General features: G+C 35.2%; 2 protein-coding genes across 12 annotated transcripts; both read left to right on the top strand.

Annotated features, from left to right (window-relative positions):
* Positions 1–1,665: 1,665 nt before the first annotated feature.
* On the top strand, positions 1,666–5,188 carry LOC147949176 (NAD-dependent protein deacetylase SRT1-like). Of its 6 annotated transcripts, none has more exons than XM_087489154.1 (14): positions 1,678–1,865; positions 2,487–2,516; positions 2,636–2,728; positions 2,912–3,031; positions 3,157–3,257; positions 3,351–3,459; positions 3,551–3,630; positions 3,749–3,827; positions 3,991–4,044; positions 4,141–4,237; positions 4,322–4,370; positions 4,459–4,591; positions 4,675–4,796; positions 4,900–5,188. In XM_087489154.1, the coding sequence occupies exons 1-12, from the start codon at positions 1,767–1,769 to the stop codon at positions 4,508–4,510; spliced, it is 963 nt and encodes a 320-aa protein (XP_087345280.1). In that variant the 5' UTR covers positions 1,678–1,766; the 3' UTR covers positions 4,511–4,591; positions 4,675–4,796; positions 4,900–5,188. The 6 variants fall into 6 exon arrangements, with proteins under 6 accessions (XP_087345281.1, XP_087345280.1, XP_087345277.1 ...); XM_087489151.1 differs by having other exon boundaries at positions 4,886–5,188; XM_087489160.1 differs by lacking the exon at positions 4,322–4,370.
* Positions 5,189–11,199: 6,011 nt separating this feature from the next.
* On the top strand, positions 11,200–14,722 carry LOC147949175 (NAD-dependent protein deacetylase SRT1-like). 6 transcript variants are annotated; one of them, XM_087489134.1, is made up of 14 exons: positions 11,212–11,399; positions 12,021–12,050; positions 12,170–12,262; positions 12,446–12,565; positions 12,691–12,791; positions 12,885–12,993; positions 13,085–13,164; positions 13,283–13,361; positions 13,525–13,578; positions 13,675–13,771; positions 13,856–13,904; positions 13,993–14,125; positions 14,209–14,330; positions 14,434–14,722. In XM_087489134.1, the coding sequence occupies exons 1-12, from the start codon at positions 11,301–11,303 to the stop codon at positions 14,042–14,044; spliced, it is 963 nt and encodes a 320-aa protein (XP_087345260.1). In that variant the 5' UTR covers positions 11,212–11,300; the 3' UTR covers positions 14,045–14,125; positions 14,209–14,330; positions 14,434–14,722. The 6 variants fall into 6 exon arrangements, with proteins under 6 accessions (XP_087345264.1, XP_087345260.1, XP_087345258.1 ...); XM_087489132.1 differs by having other exon boundaries at positions 14,420–14,722; XM_087489142.1 differs by lacking the exon at positions 13,856–13,904.
* Positions 14,723–18,051: the final 3,329 nt, after the last annotated feature.

Raw genomic sequence — 18,051 nt, 5'->3', positions numbered from 1 at the left:
AATATATAATGGATAACAGATAACAATTCTCCAAGATTCCAACAAATGATATTGTTAAATTTCCTTGATGTTCTACACGTCAAAGTTTAGAATACTGATTGGTAATTAGTTGGGGGCATAATATGTAACGTGAACTTCAAAAAACGCAATAGTAGAACGAACATTCGAAGTCAATATGTTCACATTTTTGCAATAAATAGACAACAAGAAAAAAAAAAAAAACTTCTTCCTATCATCGTATTTATTTGAATGTGTTGAAAAACGCCCAACACATTTCACCAATAAATGAGTTAAACTTGATGCATCATCACTTTAGGTTCTGACATTTTTACAATTAGGGATAAAATAGTCTTATAAATTATATACACTATAAGATTTGGTGAAATGTAAAAAAGTTGCAATTCTAACATTAACTTAACTAGGTAACAGCTCGCACTATATGCAGGATAAATCGACTCAAAATAAAATTATTATTTGGAATTTAAGGTGTCATAATAATAATTTTACACATAATGTTTTTTATTTTATTCAAATTTACATTTAAATATTTTGTGTAAAAATATATTTCACCCGTGAAATGTGGTAAATAATGTTAATTTTTGTGATAATTGTGATAATGTTATTTATAAAGAGTGTTTCTTTGTTTCATAAAGAGTATCATTTTAGATTTTTTTTTTTGTTTAACAAAGAGTGTCACTTTACATTTCTAATGCACTATTTCATATTTTCAATGCATCTTTTTCATTAGATTTTCTAGTTTTATCCTTAATCTATGACTAAATTAACCTATTAAATAAGGGCATATATGTATAATATACATTGTATATGTTAATATTTTCTTAATTTGTGTGAAATGTGTCAAAATGACACTTATTGTGAAATAGAGGGAGTACTTGAATAGTCATCAAATTTTTTGAAATCGGAGAATAAGTTTTGTATTTCAAAAAGTTAAATAGATGAATAATTTTTTTAATAGTTTATGAAATGTAATTTACTTTAAATAATTAAATATGTTATGAAAATGATAATTAAATTATTAACTATATATATATTTTTTTTAATAGTTGATGAAGTCTTTCATTCTAGAAAACTAATAGAAAGAAACATTACCTTATATATTATAATGACACATTTATGTAAATAATAATGAAATAAAGATTTCCTTATATATTTTAATGGCACATTTAATAAATAAAAAACTTATTTATCTAAATATGTTTATTTTGAGATGTTTAATTGCAATTAAATCTCCAAATCATTCTGGCGACAACACATCATCATTTTCAACAAAATGCTTCTCTATTAATATATAGGGGATTTAGCTATGCTGTTTTAGGGTTAATGTATTTATTTATTTTTCTTAGATCAAATATTGTGTTTAGCGAAGATATATAAATTTTTTAAAAATACAATAAAAAACAAATTTTAAATCCAAATAAATTTTCTTTTAACTGTTTTTTAATTTTATTTTATTTATAACTTCTTTATTAAGGGTTTATAATAATTTAGTAAAAAAATTAAAATCTTAAGTTTTTTCAATTCTTAAAAAGCTATTTCTGAAAATTGTTTTAAAATTGTAATTCCAGATTTATAATTAAAAAATAATTAAAAAAACGAAATTTTTTTTTGTCTTCAATTAAAAAGAACGAAATAATAGAAGAAGTCACTTCCCAAGTCTATAAGAAAGAGAGAGATCCCCCTGTGCTTTTTTTTTAATATACATCGAGAAGAAGGTTGTTCTTGGCCAAAGGAGAAGACAAAATCTAATGTCTTTAGGTTACGCACAGAAACTGTCCTTCATTGAAGATGTTGGTCAAGTCGGTATGGCCGAGTTCTTCGACCCTTGTCATGTTCTACAATGCAAGGTCTGTTTTTCTTCTTAGGTTTCTCTATTTTGTTTCCTCTCTGGGTTTTTGTGGGTTTACTCCATAATCTTATGTAATTTCACGTTTCGTTGATTGTTGTCTCTGGATTGATCGCTTAGCAGTTTAGATTTCTTACAGTTGATTTGATCCTTCGTGTGTTCTGTCCTAGTGTTTGATTTTGGATCGCATGTTCATATTAAGCCCTTTAACGCTTTATCATCTTGTCTTGTTAGATGGGTTGTGATGGTTATTGAAGAGTTGAAGTATTACTTAATGATTCTTATATTTTAGGTTTTACCGTACTTGTTTTTGTGACTTGCATTGTGTTGTGTTAACTGGAAGAATTGGAATTGGGCTATATCAAGCATCTTAAGATGAGCTTGGTCTCTTCACTTCTTGTGGGGCTCTTTAAAAAAAAAAGACAATGTGAATGGTTTTTATTTACTGATTATGCAAAAGCCTTTGTCTCTGGATTTGTGTGTAAAATCTAACAAGCCAAATGTTTGGCAAATGAGGTCTGATTAAGGGATTTGGTTGCTAGAATCTTGGCGTGTTTATTGTCTATTTCACCACTGTGCTAACTCTGATGTTTGTCTGATTTTGGTTTTTGGGAAAATGCAGATCGAAGAACTTGCTAAGATGATTCAAAAGGTTTTGGATCTGTGTCCTGTTTTCATATTCTTCTTGATGCTTTTGCATATTTTTTTGTTTTCGTTTCTTTGTTCTTATGTAAGTATCTTGAAGAAGGATGGTTTTATTATGTTTTGCAGAGTAAGCATCTAGTAGTCTTCACAGGTGCTGGCATTTCAACTTCTTGTGGTATTCCTGATTTCCGAGGCCCTAAAGGAATTTGGACGTTACAGGTCTGAGCCAAGTCTTTTTACTCCTCTTTTCTTTGACCATCTTACTCTACTAGTTCTGTCGTTGATTGGCCTGTATATTCCATATTCTGATTTTCGATATTTGGTTTGCCATCATCACCTAACTTTTCATAAAGCATCCTCTCCTGCAAGTTAACATTTGTGAGCCGTGTTTATTGTTTTCAGCGCGAGGGTAAAGATTTACCTAAAGCATCTTTGCCATTTCATCGTGCAATGCCGAGCATGACTCACATGGCTTTGGTTGAGTTAGAAAGAGCTGGCATTTTGAAATTTGTCATCAGTCAGGTAATCCTCTTTCTCCCTACAGAATTACTACTATTTGATGACCGTTCTTGATCACTGAGAGGATCTTTGTCTCCATGGTTACATCTCTAATATATTCAATTATATGCTGCTTTGTAAATGATCAGAATGTGGATGGCTTACATCTTCGATCTGGAATACCAAGAGAGAAGCTTTCTGAACTGCATGGAGACTCTTTTATGGAGATGTGTCCATCATGTGGAGCTGAGTAAGGCAGAAATATATGTTATGAGAGCTGTCATTATCTATCCCTATGGTCATTGGACCATAATTATTAACAACTTTTCTTGAAATTTGGAAGGTACCTACGTGATTTCGAGGTGGAAACTATTGGATTGAAAGAGACATCAAGAAGGTGTTCTGTTCAAAAATGTGGAGCTAAACTTAAAGATTCGGTCTTGGACTGGGAGGTAACACGAAAGCGTTGCCTTTTAATCAGAGTCCACCGGTTTTACTTTAAGAAACGCAAAAATGAATCTTTGTGTGACTGTTATACTGCAGGATGCTTTGCCTCCAAAAGAAATTGATCCTGCAGAGAAGCACTGCAAAATGGCTGATCTTGTACTCTGTTTGGGTACCAGGTAATCAATGACACATAAGAACTCTCATGTTTGTTTCCTTAACACTTTGATCATTTAGCCAAGCACCTCCCTTCCCTGGAGTATCTTGTAATTCGATTGTTTTATGAGCCTTATGCAGTTTGCAGATAACTCCTGCTTGCAATTTGCCTCTCAAGTGTCTTAGAGGTGGAGGCAAGATCGTGATAGTTAATCTTCAGGTAATTGTTATCTACACGAGTTTTTTTATGGGTTCGCTGGACATATCTCGCTGTTTACTATAAGCCTTGACATTTGCTTTGGAATGTATATGGAAGAATATGTTTTTCTGGTCTGTGAACTTTTTCATGCTGAATTGTTGACTGATTAGATTCGTCCTCGCAGAAAACCCCGAAGGACAAGAAAGCAGATGTAGTGATTCATGGTCTTGTTGATAAGGTTAGACTTCACCTCTTGTTGTTTAACAGATTACTTTCAGCACTGCGACCAAATGGAGTCTTATAGATTGTTTTCCTTCAATATTCTGGTGTGCAGGTGGTTGCAGGGGTTATGGAATCTCTCAACATGAAGATTCCTCCATATGTCAGAATCGATCTTTTCCAGATAATCCTAACTCAAGCTTTAAGCGGAGGTAGCTTTTCCTGAATCTTTCATGGGGTTATGTCTTGTCCTGCATTGTAGTTGGGTGTGTGAATCTTCTTTTTGTTGTTGTTAGGCTTAATGGCTCTCACTCACATGTGTTTCATTTGTGTTATAGATCAGAGGTATATTAATAACACTAAACATTGAAAAGCTCTTTGTTATCTTGACTCATGAGCATTGTTTCACAACATTTTTAATAAACCTCTGTAGGATTCAACGGGAGAGAATGGAGAGATTATTGACAAGGAGGCTGTGCTACTAAGTTTGAGAGAGAAAGCGGTTGCAGAATCCTCTTGTGGGCAAACCGGTGTGGTTGAGAGAAGAGCGGTTTCTGAACCGAGAAGTGAGGCTATTAATGTGTATGCTACTGTGGCCAGTCTCAGGAACTTTTCATTGTCAACAAATCTCTGCTTGCTAATAATGCAGACCTCAAATGGAAGCTGGAAGGTTCTGGAGCATCCCGTAAACGTTCTAGAAACGGAAAACGAAAATCAAAGGCAGAGGACGAAGATACAAAGGCATAGAAAGAAGAAACGAAAAAGCGTTTGGTGAGTGTATATAAAAGACTCTTGAGAATTACAAACACAGATTCAACATAATCTCTCTCGATACTCATCTCTCTTATTTATACTCTCAGACTGCAACTTTCAGATTGTAACTGCAGACCTTCCCATTCCATCAGCAGCTTCTCTAGTTCTCTTCAAACTACCCACTCAAAGTCCACGTCAGTAGCCTTCTTTTTACAGTGAAACACTAGACCAAGTGACCAACCGAATCATTCTTCTCTAAAACCGATTGTGTTGATACACCAAATCGTATCAATCGGACGGTGTGTGGTTATGCCTTGTAGTTGAAAAGGTTTGAATACTTAATTGTAATTGAAAATGTTTGAAAATATAATAATTAATCTGACAGATATATATATATATATTATTTTCTAGTTGGTGTTAACAGTTTTGACTATTAAACTGATATGCAAGTTGCCATTTGGATCCTATGGCGACTATGGAAGAGTAGAAACCATCTAGTGTTCCAACAAAAACACTTGACATGGTATTTGTCCCTGAAGATGGCGAGGAATGATGTTTCAGAATGGGAAACAGGGCAAGAATACATTCGGAGTTTAAAGATGAACTACAGCCCTAGCTAGACATACAAGTACTCAAGATTTTTCTACAGAGAGATGGAGCAAACCCCCTGCTGACTGGATTAAGTGCAACTATATGATGGTTCGTTTTCATCACATAATCACCAAACAAAAGCTGGCTGGATATATCGAGATCATGAAGGTGTATATATATATATGGGAGCAGGACAATCACATGGATCAACAATGACATCGGCACTTGAGAGTGAACTACAAGCACTGCTCCTTGCAATGCAGAACGCCTGGTCAAGAGGATATCAAGGAATCATTTATGAAGGAGATAACCAGGATATAATAGCTCTTCTGGAAGGTACCAAACTCAACTTTGGAGTGTACAACTGGCTTCGAGACATAATACATTGGAAAGGAAAATTCAGAGAGGTATTATTCAAGTGGACATCAAGGAAATCAAATCAACCTGCAGATTTGTTGGCGAAAACACCAATTCCACATAATACTACTTATCATTTTCCATTTCTATGTTCCAAGCTTCATTGTATCAGCCTTAGACTGTAACCTCTTACAAGCAAATTAAATCAAAGCAGATGTTTAAATATAAAAAAAAAAAAACTGATATGCATGTCATGATGGAATTATGAATGTTGAGTGTAAATCCATCTTTTTCGAACACATGCATAAAAAAAAGAGAACTTATGCATCGTCTTCCTTTGGCTGGTTATCATTCATTATTGAATGTTTCTTTAATTTCTCTACATCCACATAACGACGACTAGTCTCATTAGATAAACCAGGCGACTGATCTTTGTGATCCATATCTTAACGTCCCATTCCCATAGCCACCATTGGAGGATCAGGACTCAGCCATTAGACCGGATCTGAAAAGGAGGCGTTGAACCGGGTCTGATACCAAAATGTCCATAAATAAAAAAAACTTAATAGTATATATGCTCCCTTTGTTGAAAATTGAAACAAGAACTTTAATCGTATAAACCAACCAGATTCTTAAAATAATACGCAAGTGCTATCCGGAACGTCACAAAAGACAAATTATTCTAAAAGTGAACAAATGTAGAACAGTCTAATATAATAGAGGAGGTTCTCTCCACCATCCCCACACTCTATTCTCTCGCCGGAGATTTATACTTTACAGTGCAAAACTGACTCACGTTTCAATTAATGTCAAGCCCTAATTTCGCCGTTGGAGAAATCATCCACTATACAAATCTCTCCTCATTGCTCACATTCGCAATGTTGATTTCTCAATGTCGGAGATGACAGCTGCAATTTTGGCTTCGTTCAACGCCGCTTCCATCGGAAGCACCGCATCACGAGATGTAGCGTCGCGATACCTTAAACGGCGCTTCCTCTTTTTCGTCGTCGTCGGGTTTCCACCAATCGTCGTCACCGTCCTCCGCGGCGAAGAGATGTCAATCGCCGATTGTTACTCGACCGGCGACTCATTCGGTTATTATAAATCGTCCGAGATCAACACCACGTCGTGACTCGTTGGATCGACGAGGTAGTGGTAGTGGTAGTGGTGGAGAGGTTTCTTCACAGCGCAGAGAATGTTGTTGACTTCTGGGAGAAGCTTGTTTGCGTCGTTTCAGGCGGATTGAGTTTAGATCGAATCTAAACTCATCGGCCGGAAGAGGAACAGTAGAGAAGAAGAAGAAGAAGAAGACGATTCCGACTGCAACAACATCTAGGAGTTGTGGAGCTCAGCAAGAGAAGACGAAGCTCTCTGAGCAGTGGCCTAGGTCTCTACAACGGCCTAGTTGTTTGAGTAGAAGCGTAGACTTTACAGATACTAGGAAGAAACTGAACGGATCTGGCAATGGTGTAGCTAGAGCTCTTCAGAATTCCATGCTGAATAATAATATACCGCGGATAACGAGAGATTCATTGAGTGTTGAACTAGAGAGTCTTTCTTTTGGAAGCTCTAATGGAAGAGGGAGAATGTTACCAGCTCGTGGCAATGTGGTTAAGGTGAGAGTTTCGCAATTGGCTAGTAATCGGTTGCAGCATCAGTTAGAGCCTCCTGGCTCACCGGTTTCAAAATCTAATTGATCTGCAGGTCAATTGGTGGCAACTTGTCCTGTAAGAAGGTTGTTAAAGGGTGGGGACCAGGGTTTGAGGAACGCCTGGCGCACCAATAACCTACTGGTGGATGTGGATTTCCACAGTGATGGGTTAGGATCGATACCCTGCAGGGCCAGCTTGGGTCCGTTTGGACGGCTAGCAGTGAGGCTAGTGGGCTAGCAGTGAGGCTAGTGGGGTCCACAGACGGGTTGTTACATTGTTCCTGCATGATAGTGAAATGACAAACTCCTGTTTTGCTTTTAATGACGATATGATTTGTGTTACTATCAAAATATTGACCCAAAATGACGACGAGTCTTCCGTAAACCTTTTAATAGCTTGAAACCAAACAATATCTTGTAACTCATAATAGATAACAACATCTTTGGTAACCTTTTACCATCAAAATATAATAGATAATTAATTTCTCTAGCATTCCAACAAATGTTTGTGTAAAATTTCCTTGATGTTATATATACACGTCAAAGTTTAGATACAGATCTGTAATGATCATTAGTTGGGTGTATAATATTTAACATGCATTTGAAGTCCATATGTTCACATCTTTGAAGGCATATAAATAGGCAACAAGAAAAAAAAAAAAAAAACTTCTTCCCATCATCGCATTTATTTGAATGTGTTCAAAAACGTCCAACACATTTCACCAATAAATGGGTTAAACTTGATCAATCTAAGGGTCCGAATGGTAACTGCGGATTTAGTAGTGCGGGACAAACGATTAGATAGTGCGGTACGTGCGGAACAAATTTATTTACGGAACAAGTGCGGTTAATGTAAAATAAGCGGTACAAAATAATGTTTGATTGGTAAAAAAATTTGCAGTGCGGATTTCATATTATTTTTTATAACTGGTATTTATAATTTTCATTTGTATAATTATACATATATTCATTTATTTTGTATTAATAAATAGATATTTTTATTTCTGAATTTTAAATATAGAGAGAAGCTTGATGAAAAGACAACATGATGATGACTTAGAGAAGATGATGATGAGTTTGGTCTTAGTTTTGAGATTTATAATAAAAAGATATGAAATATTTTCCTCAGTCTCGTATTATCTGCCGCATGGTATAACACATGTCGTAAGTGTTGGCGAATTTCTGAAGAAAACGTTTGTGTCTTTTCAACGGATGTAGACAAAATCTCTATTCATGTAATGACAAATTAAAACGTATTTGCATTACTTTGGAATTTATATAGCGGTACCATTTATACTCATGAAAAGATGTCCTAAAAAATACATGTTATGGGTAACATGAGTTTCAAGATGATAATGTGAAAATTAGTCTGAATATTTTTTTATGGCCTACATGAAAGAAAAAGTACTACGGATCTATTGTTTAAGCAATCAAATAAAGAAGTTCCATACCGTTTGTCTTTTTTATTGTTTTCTGTTGACAAACTTGGGTTAGTTAATAAAATTATGTTATTTCCCTTTAGAGTTAATTAGTGATATTACATGCTTCAATCTAGGATATAGTATAAACTTATAAAATTTTAAGAAAATTGATGGGTTATTTTTTTTATCATTTTAAGGTGTGCAGGAATTTGGTTATCGTCTTTGTCTGTTCCTTAGCATTCTCGGGAGATGACTGTTAGGGTGTAAATGAACAGTACCACTAAATAGATTGTTAACATCACTCAAAACCCAAGTGTGATGCCTTATGAAGACTACGTGAATTGATATGCGGTTGTTTGAAGTATTTTAAGATGTTGGTTGAGAATCTAATGTCTCTTGAAAATGTTGTAATTAGTCTTCTTTATGATGTGTGTTATTGAATTAACTATGGGTATTGAAATATTTCTTAGCGTGAATTACGTATTGTTCGACGCATTTAGCCCGCGGTCCTACATAGTACACGTTACAAACTTTTTGTAGTTAGCTAGCGAAATGACTAATGAGTATAGCGCATAACTTTTCCCATCACTAGTTGTGAAATGACAAACTCCTCTTTTGTTTTTAATGACGATGAATTGTGTTACCATCAAAATATCGACCAAAAAAGACGAGGAGCCTTCCGTAAACCTCTAAATATAGCACAAAATTAACCCAAAAATATATCTTGTAACTGGCTAATATATAATGGATAACAGATAACAATTCTCCAAGATTCCAACAAATGATATTGTTAAATTTCCTTGATGTTCTACACGTCAAAGTTTAGAATACTGATTGGTAATTAGTTGGGGGCATAATATGTAACGTGAACTTCAAAAAACGCAATAGTAGAACGAACATTCGAAGTCAATATGTTCACATTTTTGCAATAAATAGACAACAAGAAAAAAAAAAAAAACTTCTTCCTATCATCGTATTTATTTGAATGTGTTGAAAAACGCCCAACACATTTCACCAATAAATGAGTTAAACTTGATGCATCATCACTTTAGGTTCTGACATTTTTACAATTAGGGATAAAATAGTCTTATAAATTATATACACTATAAGATTTGGTGAAATGTAAAAAAGTTGCAATTCTAACATTAACTTAACTAGGTAACAGCTCGCACTATATGCAGGATAAATCGACTCAAAATAAAATTATTATTTGGAATTTAAGGTGTCATAATAATAATTTTACACATAATGTTTTTTATTTTATTCAAATTTACATTTAAATATTTTGTGTAAAAATATATTTCACCCGTGAAATGTGGTAAATAATGTTAATTTTTGTGATAATTGTGATAATGTTATTTATAAAGAGTGTTTCTTTGTTTCATAAAGAGTATCATTTTAGATTTTTTTTTTTGTTTAACAAAGAGTGTCACTTTACATTTCTAATGCACTATTTCATATTTTCAATGCATCTTTTTCATTAGATTTTCTAGTTTTATCCTTAATCTATGACTAAATTAACCTATTAAATAAGGGCATATATGTATAATATACATTGTATATGTTAATATTTTCTTAATTTGTGTGAAATGTGTCAAAATGACACTTATTGTGAAATAGAGGGAGTACTTGAATAGTCATCAAATTTTTTGAAATCGGAGAATAAGTTTTGTATTTCAAAAAGTTAAATAGATGAATAATTTTTTTAATAGTTTATGAAATGTAATTTACTTTAAATAATTAAATATGTTATGAAAATGATAATTAAATTATTAACTATATATATATTTTTTTTAATAGTTGATGAAGTCTTTCATTCTAGAAAACTAATAGAAAGAAACATTACCTTATATATTATAATGACACATTTATGTAAATAATAATGAAATAAAGATTTCCTTATATATTTTAATGGCACATTTAATAAATAAAAAACTTATTTATCTAAATATGTTTATTTTGAGATGTTTAATTGCAATTAAATCTCCAAATCATTCTGGCGACAACACATCATCATTTTCAACAAAATGCTTCTCTATTAATATATAGGGGATTTAGCTATGCTGTTTTAGGGTTAATGTATTTATTTATTTTTCTTAGATCAAATATTGTGTTTAGCGAAGATATATAAATTTTTTAAAAATACAATAAAAAACAAATTTTAAATCCAAATAAATTTTCTTTTAACTGTTTTTTAATTTTATTTTATTTATAACTTCTTTATTAAGGGTTTATAATAATTTAGTAAAAAAATTAAAATCTTAAGTTTTTTCAATTCTTAAAAAGCTATTTCTGAAAATTGTTTTAAAATTGTAATTCCAGATTTATAATTAAAAAATAATTAAAAAAACGAAATTTTTTTTTGTCTTCAATTAAAAAGAACGAAATAATAGAAGAAGTCACTTCCCAAGTCTATAAGAAAGAGAGAGATCCCCCTGTGCTTTTTTTTTAATATACATCGAGAAGAAGGTTGTTCTTGGCCAAAGGAGAAGACAAAATCTAATGTCTTTAGGTTACGCACAGAAACTGTCCTTCATTGAAGATGTTGGTCAAGTCGGTATGGCCGAGTTCTTCGACCCTTGTCATGTTCTACAATGCAAGGTCTGTTTTTCTTCTTAGGTTTCTCTATTTTGTTTCCTCTCTGGGTTTTTGTGGGTTTACTCCATAATCTTATGTAATTTCACGTTTCGTTGATTGTTGTCTCTGGATTGATCGCTTAGCAGTTTAGATTTCTTACAGTTGATTTGATCCTTCGTGTGTTCTGTCCTAGTGTTTGATTTTGGATCGCATGTTCATATTAAGCCCTTTAACGCTTTATCATCTTGTCTTGTTAGATGGGTTGTGATGGTTATTGAAGAGTTGAAGTATTACTTAATGATTCTTATATTTTAGGTTTTACCGTACTTGTTTTTGTGACTTGCATTGTGTTGTGTTAACTGGAAGAATTGGAATTGGGCTATATCAAGCATCTTAAGATGAGCTTGGTCTCTTCACTTCTTGTGGGGCTCTTTAAAAAAAAAAGACAATGTGAATGGTTTTTATTTACTGATTATGCAAAAGCCTTTGTCTCTGGATTTGTGTGTAAAATCTAACAAGCCAAATGTTTGGCAAATGAGGTCTGATTAAGGGATTTGGTTGCTAGAATCTTGGCGTGTTTATTGTCTATTTCACCACTGTGCTAACTCTGATGTTTGTCTGATTTTGGTTTTTGGGAAAATGCAGATCGAAGAACTTGCTAAGATGATTCAAAAGGTTTTGGATCTGTGTCCTGTTTTCATATTCTTCTTGATGCTTTTGCATATTTTTTTGTTTTCGTTTCTTTGTTCTTATGTAAGTATCTTGAAGAAGGATGGTTTTATTATGTTTTGCAGAGTAAGCATCTAGTAGTCTTCACAGGTGCTGGCATTTCAACTTCTTGTGGTATTCCTGATTTCCGAGGCCCTAAAGGAATTTGGACGTTACAGGTCTGAGCCAAGTCTTTTTACTCCTCTTTTCTTTGACCATCTTACTCTACTAGTTCTGTCGTTGATTGGCCTGTATATTCCATATTCTGATTTTCGATATTTGGTTTGCCATCATCACCTAACTTTTCATAAAGCATCCTCTCCTGCAAGTTAACATTTGTGAGCCGTGTTTATTGTTTTCAGCGCGAGGGTAAAGATTTACCTAAAGCATCTTTGCCATTTCATCGTGCAATGCCGAGCATGACTCACATGGCTTTGGTTGAGTTAGAAAGAGCTGGCATTTTGAAATTTGTCATCAGTCAGGTAATCCTCTTTCTCCCTACAGAATTACTACTATTTGATGACCGTTCTTGATCACTGAGAGGATCTTTGTCTCCATGGTTACATCTCTAATATATTCAATTATATGCTGCTTTGTAAATGATCAGAATGTGGATGGCTTACATCTTCGATCTGGAATACCAAGAGAGAAGCTTTCTGAACTGCATGGAGACTCTTTTATGGAGATGTGTCCATCATGTGGAGCTGAGTAAGGCAGAAATATATGTTATGAGAGCTGTCATTATCTATCCCTATGGTCATTGGACCATAATTATTAACAACTTTTCTTGAAATTTGGAAGGTACCTACGTGATTTCGAGGTGGAAACTATTGGATTGAAAGAGACATCAAGAAGGTGTTCTGTTCAAAAATGTGGAGCTAAACTTAAAGATTCGGTCTTGGACTGGGAGGTAACACGAAAGCGTTGCCTTTTAATCAGAGTCCACCGGTTTTACTTTAAGAAACGCAAAAATGAATCTTTGTGTGACTGTTATACTGCAGGATGCTTTGCCTCCAAAAGAAATTGATCCTGCAGAGAAGCACTGCAAAATGGCTGATCTTGTACTCTGTTTGGGTACCAGGTAATCAATGACACATAAGAACTCTCATGTTTGTTTCCTTAACACTTTGATCATTTAGCCAAGCACCTCCCTTCCCTGGAGTATCTTGTAATTCGATTGTTTTATGAGCCTTATGCAGTTTGCAGATAACTCCTGCTTGCAATTTGCCTCTCAAGTGTCTTAGAGGTGGAGGCAAGATCGTGATAGTTAATCTTCAGGTAATTGTTATCTACACGAGTTTTTTTATGGGTTCGCTGGACATATCTCGCTGTTTACTATAAGCCTTGACATTTGCTTTGGAATGTATATGGAAGAATATGTTTTTCTGGTCTGTGAACTTTTTCATGCTGAATTGTTGACTGATTAGATTCGTCCTCGCAGAAAACCCCGAAGGACAAGAAAGCAGATGTAGTGATTCATGGTCTTGTTGATAAGGTTAGACTTCACCTCTTGTTGTTTAACAGATTACTTTCAGCACTGCGACCAAATGGAGTCTTATAGATTGTTTTCCTTCAATATTCTGGTGTGCAGGTGGTTGCAGGGGTTATGGAATCTCTCAACATGAAGATTCCTCCATATGTCAGAATCGATCTTTTCCAGATAATCCTAACTCAAGCTTTAAGCGGAGGTAGCTTTTCCTGAATCTTTCATGGGGTTATGTCTTGTCCTGCATTGTAGTTGGGTGTGTGAATCTTCTTTTTGTTGTTGTTAGGCTTAATGGCTCTCACTCACATGTGTTTCATTTGTGTTATAGATCAGAGGTATATTAATAACACTAAACATTGAAAAGCTCTTTGTTATCTTGACTCATGAGCATTGTTTCACAACATTTTTAATAAACCTCTGTAGGATTCAACGGGAGAGAATGGAGAGATTATTGACAAGGAGGCTGTGCTACTAAGTTTGAGAGAGAAAGCGGTTGCAGAATCCTCTTGTGGGCAAACCGGTGTGGTTGAGAGAAGAGCGGTTTCTGAACCGAGAAGTGAGGCTATTAATGTGTATGCTACTGTGGCCAGTCTCAGGAACTTTTCATTGTCAACAAATCTCTGCTTGCTAATAATGCAGACCTCAAATGGAAGCTGGAAGGTTCTGGAGCATCCCGTAAACGTTCTAGAAACGGAAAACGAAAATCAAAGGCAGAGGACGAAGATACAAAGGCATAGAAAGAAGAAACGAAAAAGCGTTTGGTGAGTGTATATAAAAGACTCTTGAGAATTACAAACACAGATTCAACATAATCTCTCTCGATACTCATCTCTCTTATTTATACTCTCAGACTGCAACTTTCAGATTGTAACTGCAGACCTTCCCATTCCATCAGCAGCTTCTCTAGTTCTCTTCAAACTACCCACTCAAAGTCCACGTCAGTAGCCTTCTTTTTACAGTGAAACACTAGACCAAGTGACCAACCGAATCATTCTTCTCTAAAACCGATTGTGTTGATACACCAAATCGTATCAATCGGACGGTGTGTGGTTATGCCTTGTAGTTGAAAAGGTTTGAATACTTAATTGTAATTGAAAATGTTTGAAAATATAATAATTAATCTGACAGATATATATATATATATTATTTTCTAGTTGGTGTTAACAGTTTTGACTATTAAACTGATATGCAAGTTGCCATTTGGATCCTATGGCGACTATGGAAGAGTAGAAACCATCTAGTGTTCCAACAAAAACACTTGACATGGTATTTGTCCCTGAAGATGGCGAGGAATGATGTTTCAGAATGGGAAACAGGGCAAGAATACATTCGGAGTTTAAAGATGAACTACAGCCCTAGCTAGACATACAAGTACTCAAGATTTTTCTACAGAGAGATGGAGCAAACCCCCTGCTGACTGGATTAAGTGCAACTATATGATGGTTCGTTTTCATCACATAATCACCAAACAAAAGCTGGCTGGATATATCGAGATCATGAAGGTGTATATATATATATGGGAGCAGGACAATCACATGGATCAACAATGACATCGGCACTTGAGAGTGAACTACAAGCACTGCTCCTTGCAATGCAGAACGCCTGGTCAAGAGGATATCAAGGAATCATTTATGAAGGAGATAACCAGGATATAATAGCTCTTCTGGAAGGTACCAAACTCAACTTTGGAGTGTACAACTGGCTTCGAGACATAATACATTGGAAAGGAAAATTCAGAGAGGTATTATTCAAGTGGACATCAAGGAAATCAAATCAACCTGCAGATTTGTTGGCGAAAACACCAATTCCACATAATACTACTTATCATTTTCCATTTCTATGTTCCAAGCTTCATTGTATCAGCCTTAGACTGTAACCTCTTACAAGCAAATTAAATCAAAGCAGATGTTTAAATATAAAAAAAAAAAAACTGATATGCATGTCATGATGGAATTATGAATGTTGAGTGTAAATCCATCTTTTTCGAACACATGCATAAAAAAAAGAGAACTTATGCATCGTCTTCCTTTGGCTGGTTATCATTCATTATTGAATGTTTCTTTAATTTCTCTACATCCACATAACGACGACTAGTCTCATTAGATAAACCAGGCGACTGATCTTTGTGATCCATATCTTAACGTCCCATTCCCATAGCCACCATTGGAGGATCAGGACTCAGCCATTAGACCGGATCTGAAAAGGAGGCGTTGAACCGGGTCTGATACCAAAATGTCCATAAATAAAAAAAACTTAATAGTATATATGCTCCCTTTGTTGAAAATTGAAACAAGAACTTTAATCGTATAAACCAACCAGATTCTTAAAATAATACGCAAGTGCTATCCGGAACGTCACAAAAGACAAATTATTCTAAAAGTGAACAAATGTAGAACAGTCTAATATAATAGAGGAGGTTCTCTCCACCATCCCCACACTCTATTCTCTCGCCGGAGATTTATACTTTACAGTGCAAAACTGACTCACGTTTCAATTAATGTCAAGCCCTAATTTCGCCGTTGGAGAAATCATCCACTATACAAATCTCTCCTCATTGCTCACATTCGCAATGTTGATTTCTCAATGTCGGAGATGACAGCTGCAATTTTGGCTTCGTTCAACGCCGCTTCCATCGGAAGCACCGCATCACGAGATGTAGCGTCGCGATACCTTAAACGGCGCTTCCTCTTTTTCGTCGTCGTCGGGTTTCCACCAATCGTCGTCACCGTCCTCCGCGGCGAAGAGATGTCAATCGCCGATTGTTACTCGACCGGCGACTCATTCGGTTATTATAAATCGTCCGAGATCAACACCACGTCGTGACTCGTTGGATCGACGAGGTAGTGGTAGTGGTAGTGGTGGAGAGGTTTCTTCACAGCGCAGAGAATGTTGTTGACTTCTGGGAGAAGCTTGTTTGCGTCGTTTCAGGCGGATTGAGTTTAGATCGAATCTAAACTCATCGGCCGGAAGAGGAACAGTAGAGAAGAAGAAGAAGAAGAAGACGATTCCGACTGCAACAACATCTAGGAGTTGTGGAGCTCAGCAAGAGAAGACGAAGCTCTCTGAGCAGTGGCCTAGGTCTCTACAACGGCCTAGTTGTTTGAGTAGAAGCGTAGACTTTACAGATACTAGGAAGAAACTGAACGGATCTGGCAATGGTGTAGCTAGAGCTCTTCAGAATTCCATGCTGAATAATAATATACCGCGGATAACGAGAGATTCATTGAGTGTTGAACTAGAGAGTCTTTCTTTTGGAAGCTCTAATGGAAGAGGGAGAATGTTACCAGCTCGTGGCAATGTGGTTAAGGTGAGAGTTTCGCAATTGGCTAGTAATCGGTTGCAGCATCAGTTAGAGCCTCCTGGCTCACCGGTTTCAAAATCTAATTGATCTGCAGGTCAATTGGTGGCAACTTGTCCTGTAAGAAGGTTGTTAAAGGGTGGGGACCAGGGTTTGAGGAACGCCTGGCGCACCAATAACCTACTGGTGGATGTGGATTTCCACAGTGATGGGTTAGGATCGATACCCTGCAGGGCCAGCTTGGGTCCGTTTGGACGGCTAGCAGTGAGGCTAGTGGGCTAGCAGTGAGGCTAGTGGGGTCCACAGACGGGTTGTTACATTGTTCCTGCATGATAGTGAAATGACAAACTCCTGTTTTGCTTTTAATGACGATATGATTTGTGTTACTATCAAAATATTGACCCAAAATGACGACGAGTCTTCCGTAAACCTTTTAATAGCTTGAAACCAAACAATATCTTGTAACTCATAATAGATAACAACATCTTTGGTAACCTTTTACCATCAAAATATAATAGATAATTAATTTCTCTAGCATTCCAACAAATGTTTGTGTAAAATTTCCTTGATGTTATATATACACGTCAAAGTTTAGATACAGATCTGTAATGATCATTAGTTGGGTGTATAATATTTAACATGCATTTGAAGTCCATATGTTCACATCTTTGAAGGCATATAAATAGGCAACAAGAAAAAAAAAAAAAAAACTTCTTCCCATCATCGCATTTATTTGAATGTGTTCAAAAACGTCCAACACATTTCACCAATAAATGGGTTAAACTTGATCAATCTAAGGGTCCGAATGGTAACTGCGGATTTAGTAGTGCGGGACAAACGATTAGATAGTGCGGTACGTGCGGAACAAATTTATTTACGGAACAAGTGCGGTTAATGTAAAATAAGCGGTACAAAATAATGTTTGATTGGTAAAAAAATTTGCAGTGCGGATTTCATATTATTTTTTATAACTGGTATTTATAATTTTCATTTGTATAATTATACATATATTCATTTATTTTGTATTAATAAATAGATATTTTTATTTCTGAATTTTAAATATAGAGAGAAGCTTGATGAAAAGACAACATGATGATGACTTAGAGAAGATGATGATGAGTTTGGTCTTAGTTTTGAGATTTATAATAAAAAGATATGAAATATTTTCCTCAGTCTCGTATTAT

This window comes from Camelina sativa, chromosome 2, assembly GCF_030686135.1.
Source record: "Camelina sativa cultivar CO46 ecotype springtype chromosome 2, ASM3068613v1".
In the NCBI taxonomy this organism is placed as follows: Eukaryota; Viridiplantae; Streptophyta; class Magnoliopsida; order Brassicales; family Brassicaceae; genus Camelina; species Camelina sativa.
The sequence above is the reverse complement of the archived record's forward strand: the minus strand, read 5'-3'. Positions and strand labels throughout refer to the sequence as shown.

Bases quoted from the DNA above. Each gene is read 5' to 3' on its own strand.
- LOC147949176 (XM_087489154.1), top strand. From the start codon at position 1,767: ATGTCTTTAGGTTACGCACAGAAACTGTCCTTCATTGAAGATGTTGGT. The intron at 3,032-3,156 runs GTAATCCTCTTT...GTAAATGATCAG, and splicing joins TGAAATTTGTCATCAGTCAG to AATGTGGATGGCTTACATCT. The intron at 4,238-4,321 runs GTAGCTTTTCCT...TGTTGTTGTTAG, and splicing joins AACTCAAGCTTTAAGCGGAG to GCTTAATGGCTCTCACTCAC.
- LOC147949175 (XM_087489134.1), top strand. From the start codon at position 11,301: ATGTCTTTAGGTTACGCACAGAAACTGTCCTTCATTGAAGATGTTGGT. The intron at 11,400-12,020 runs GTCTGTTTTTCT...GGGAAAATGCAG, and splicing joins GTCATGTTCTACAATGCAAG to ATCGAAGAACTTGCTAAGAT. The intron at 12,051-12,169 runs GTTTTGGATCTG...TATGTTTTGCAG, and splicing joins TTGCTAAGATGATTCAAAAG to AGTAAGCATCTAGTAGTCTT.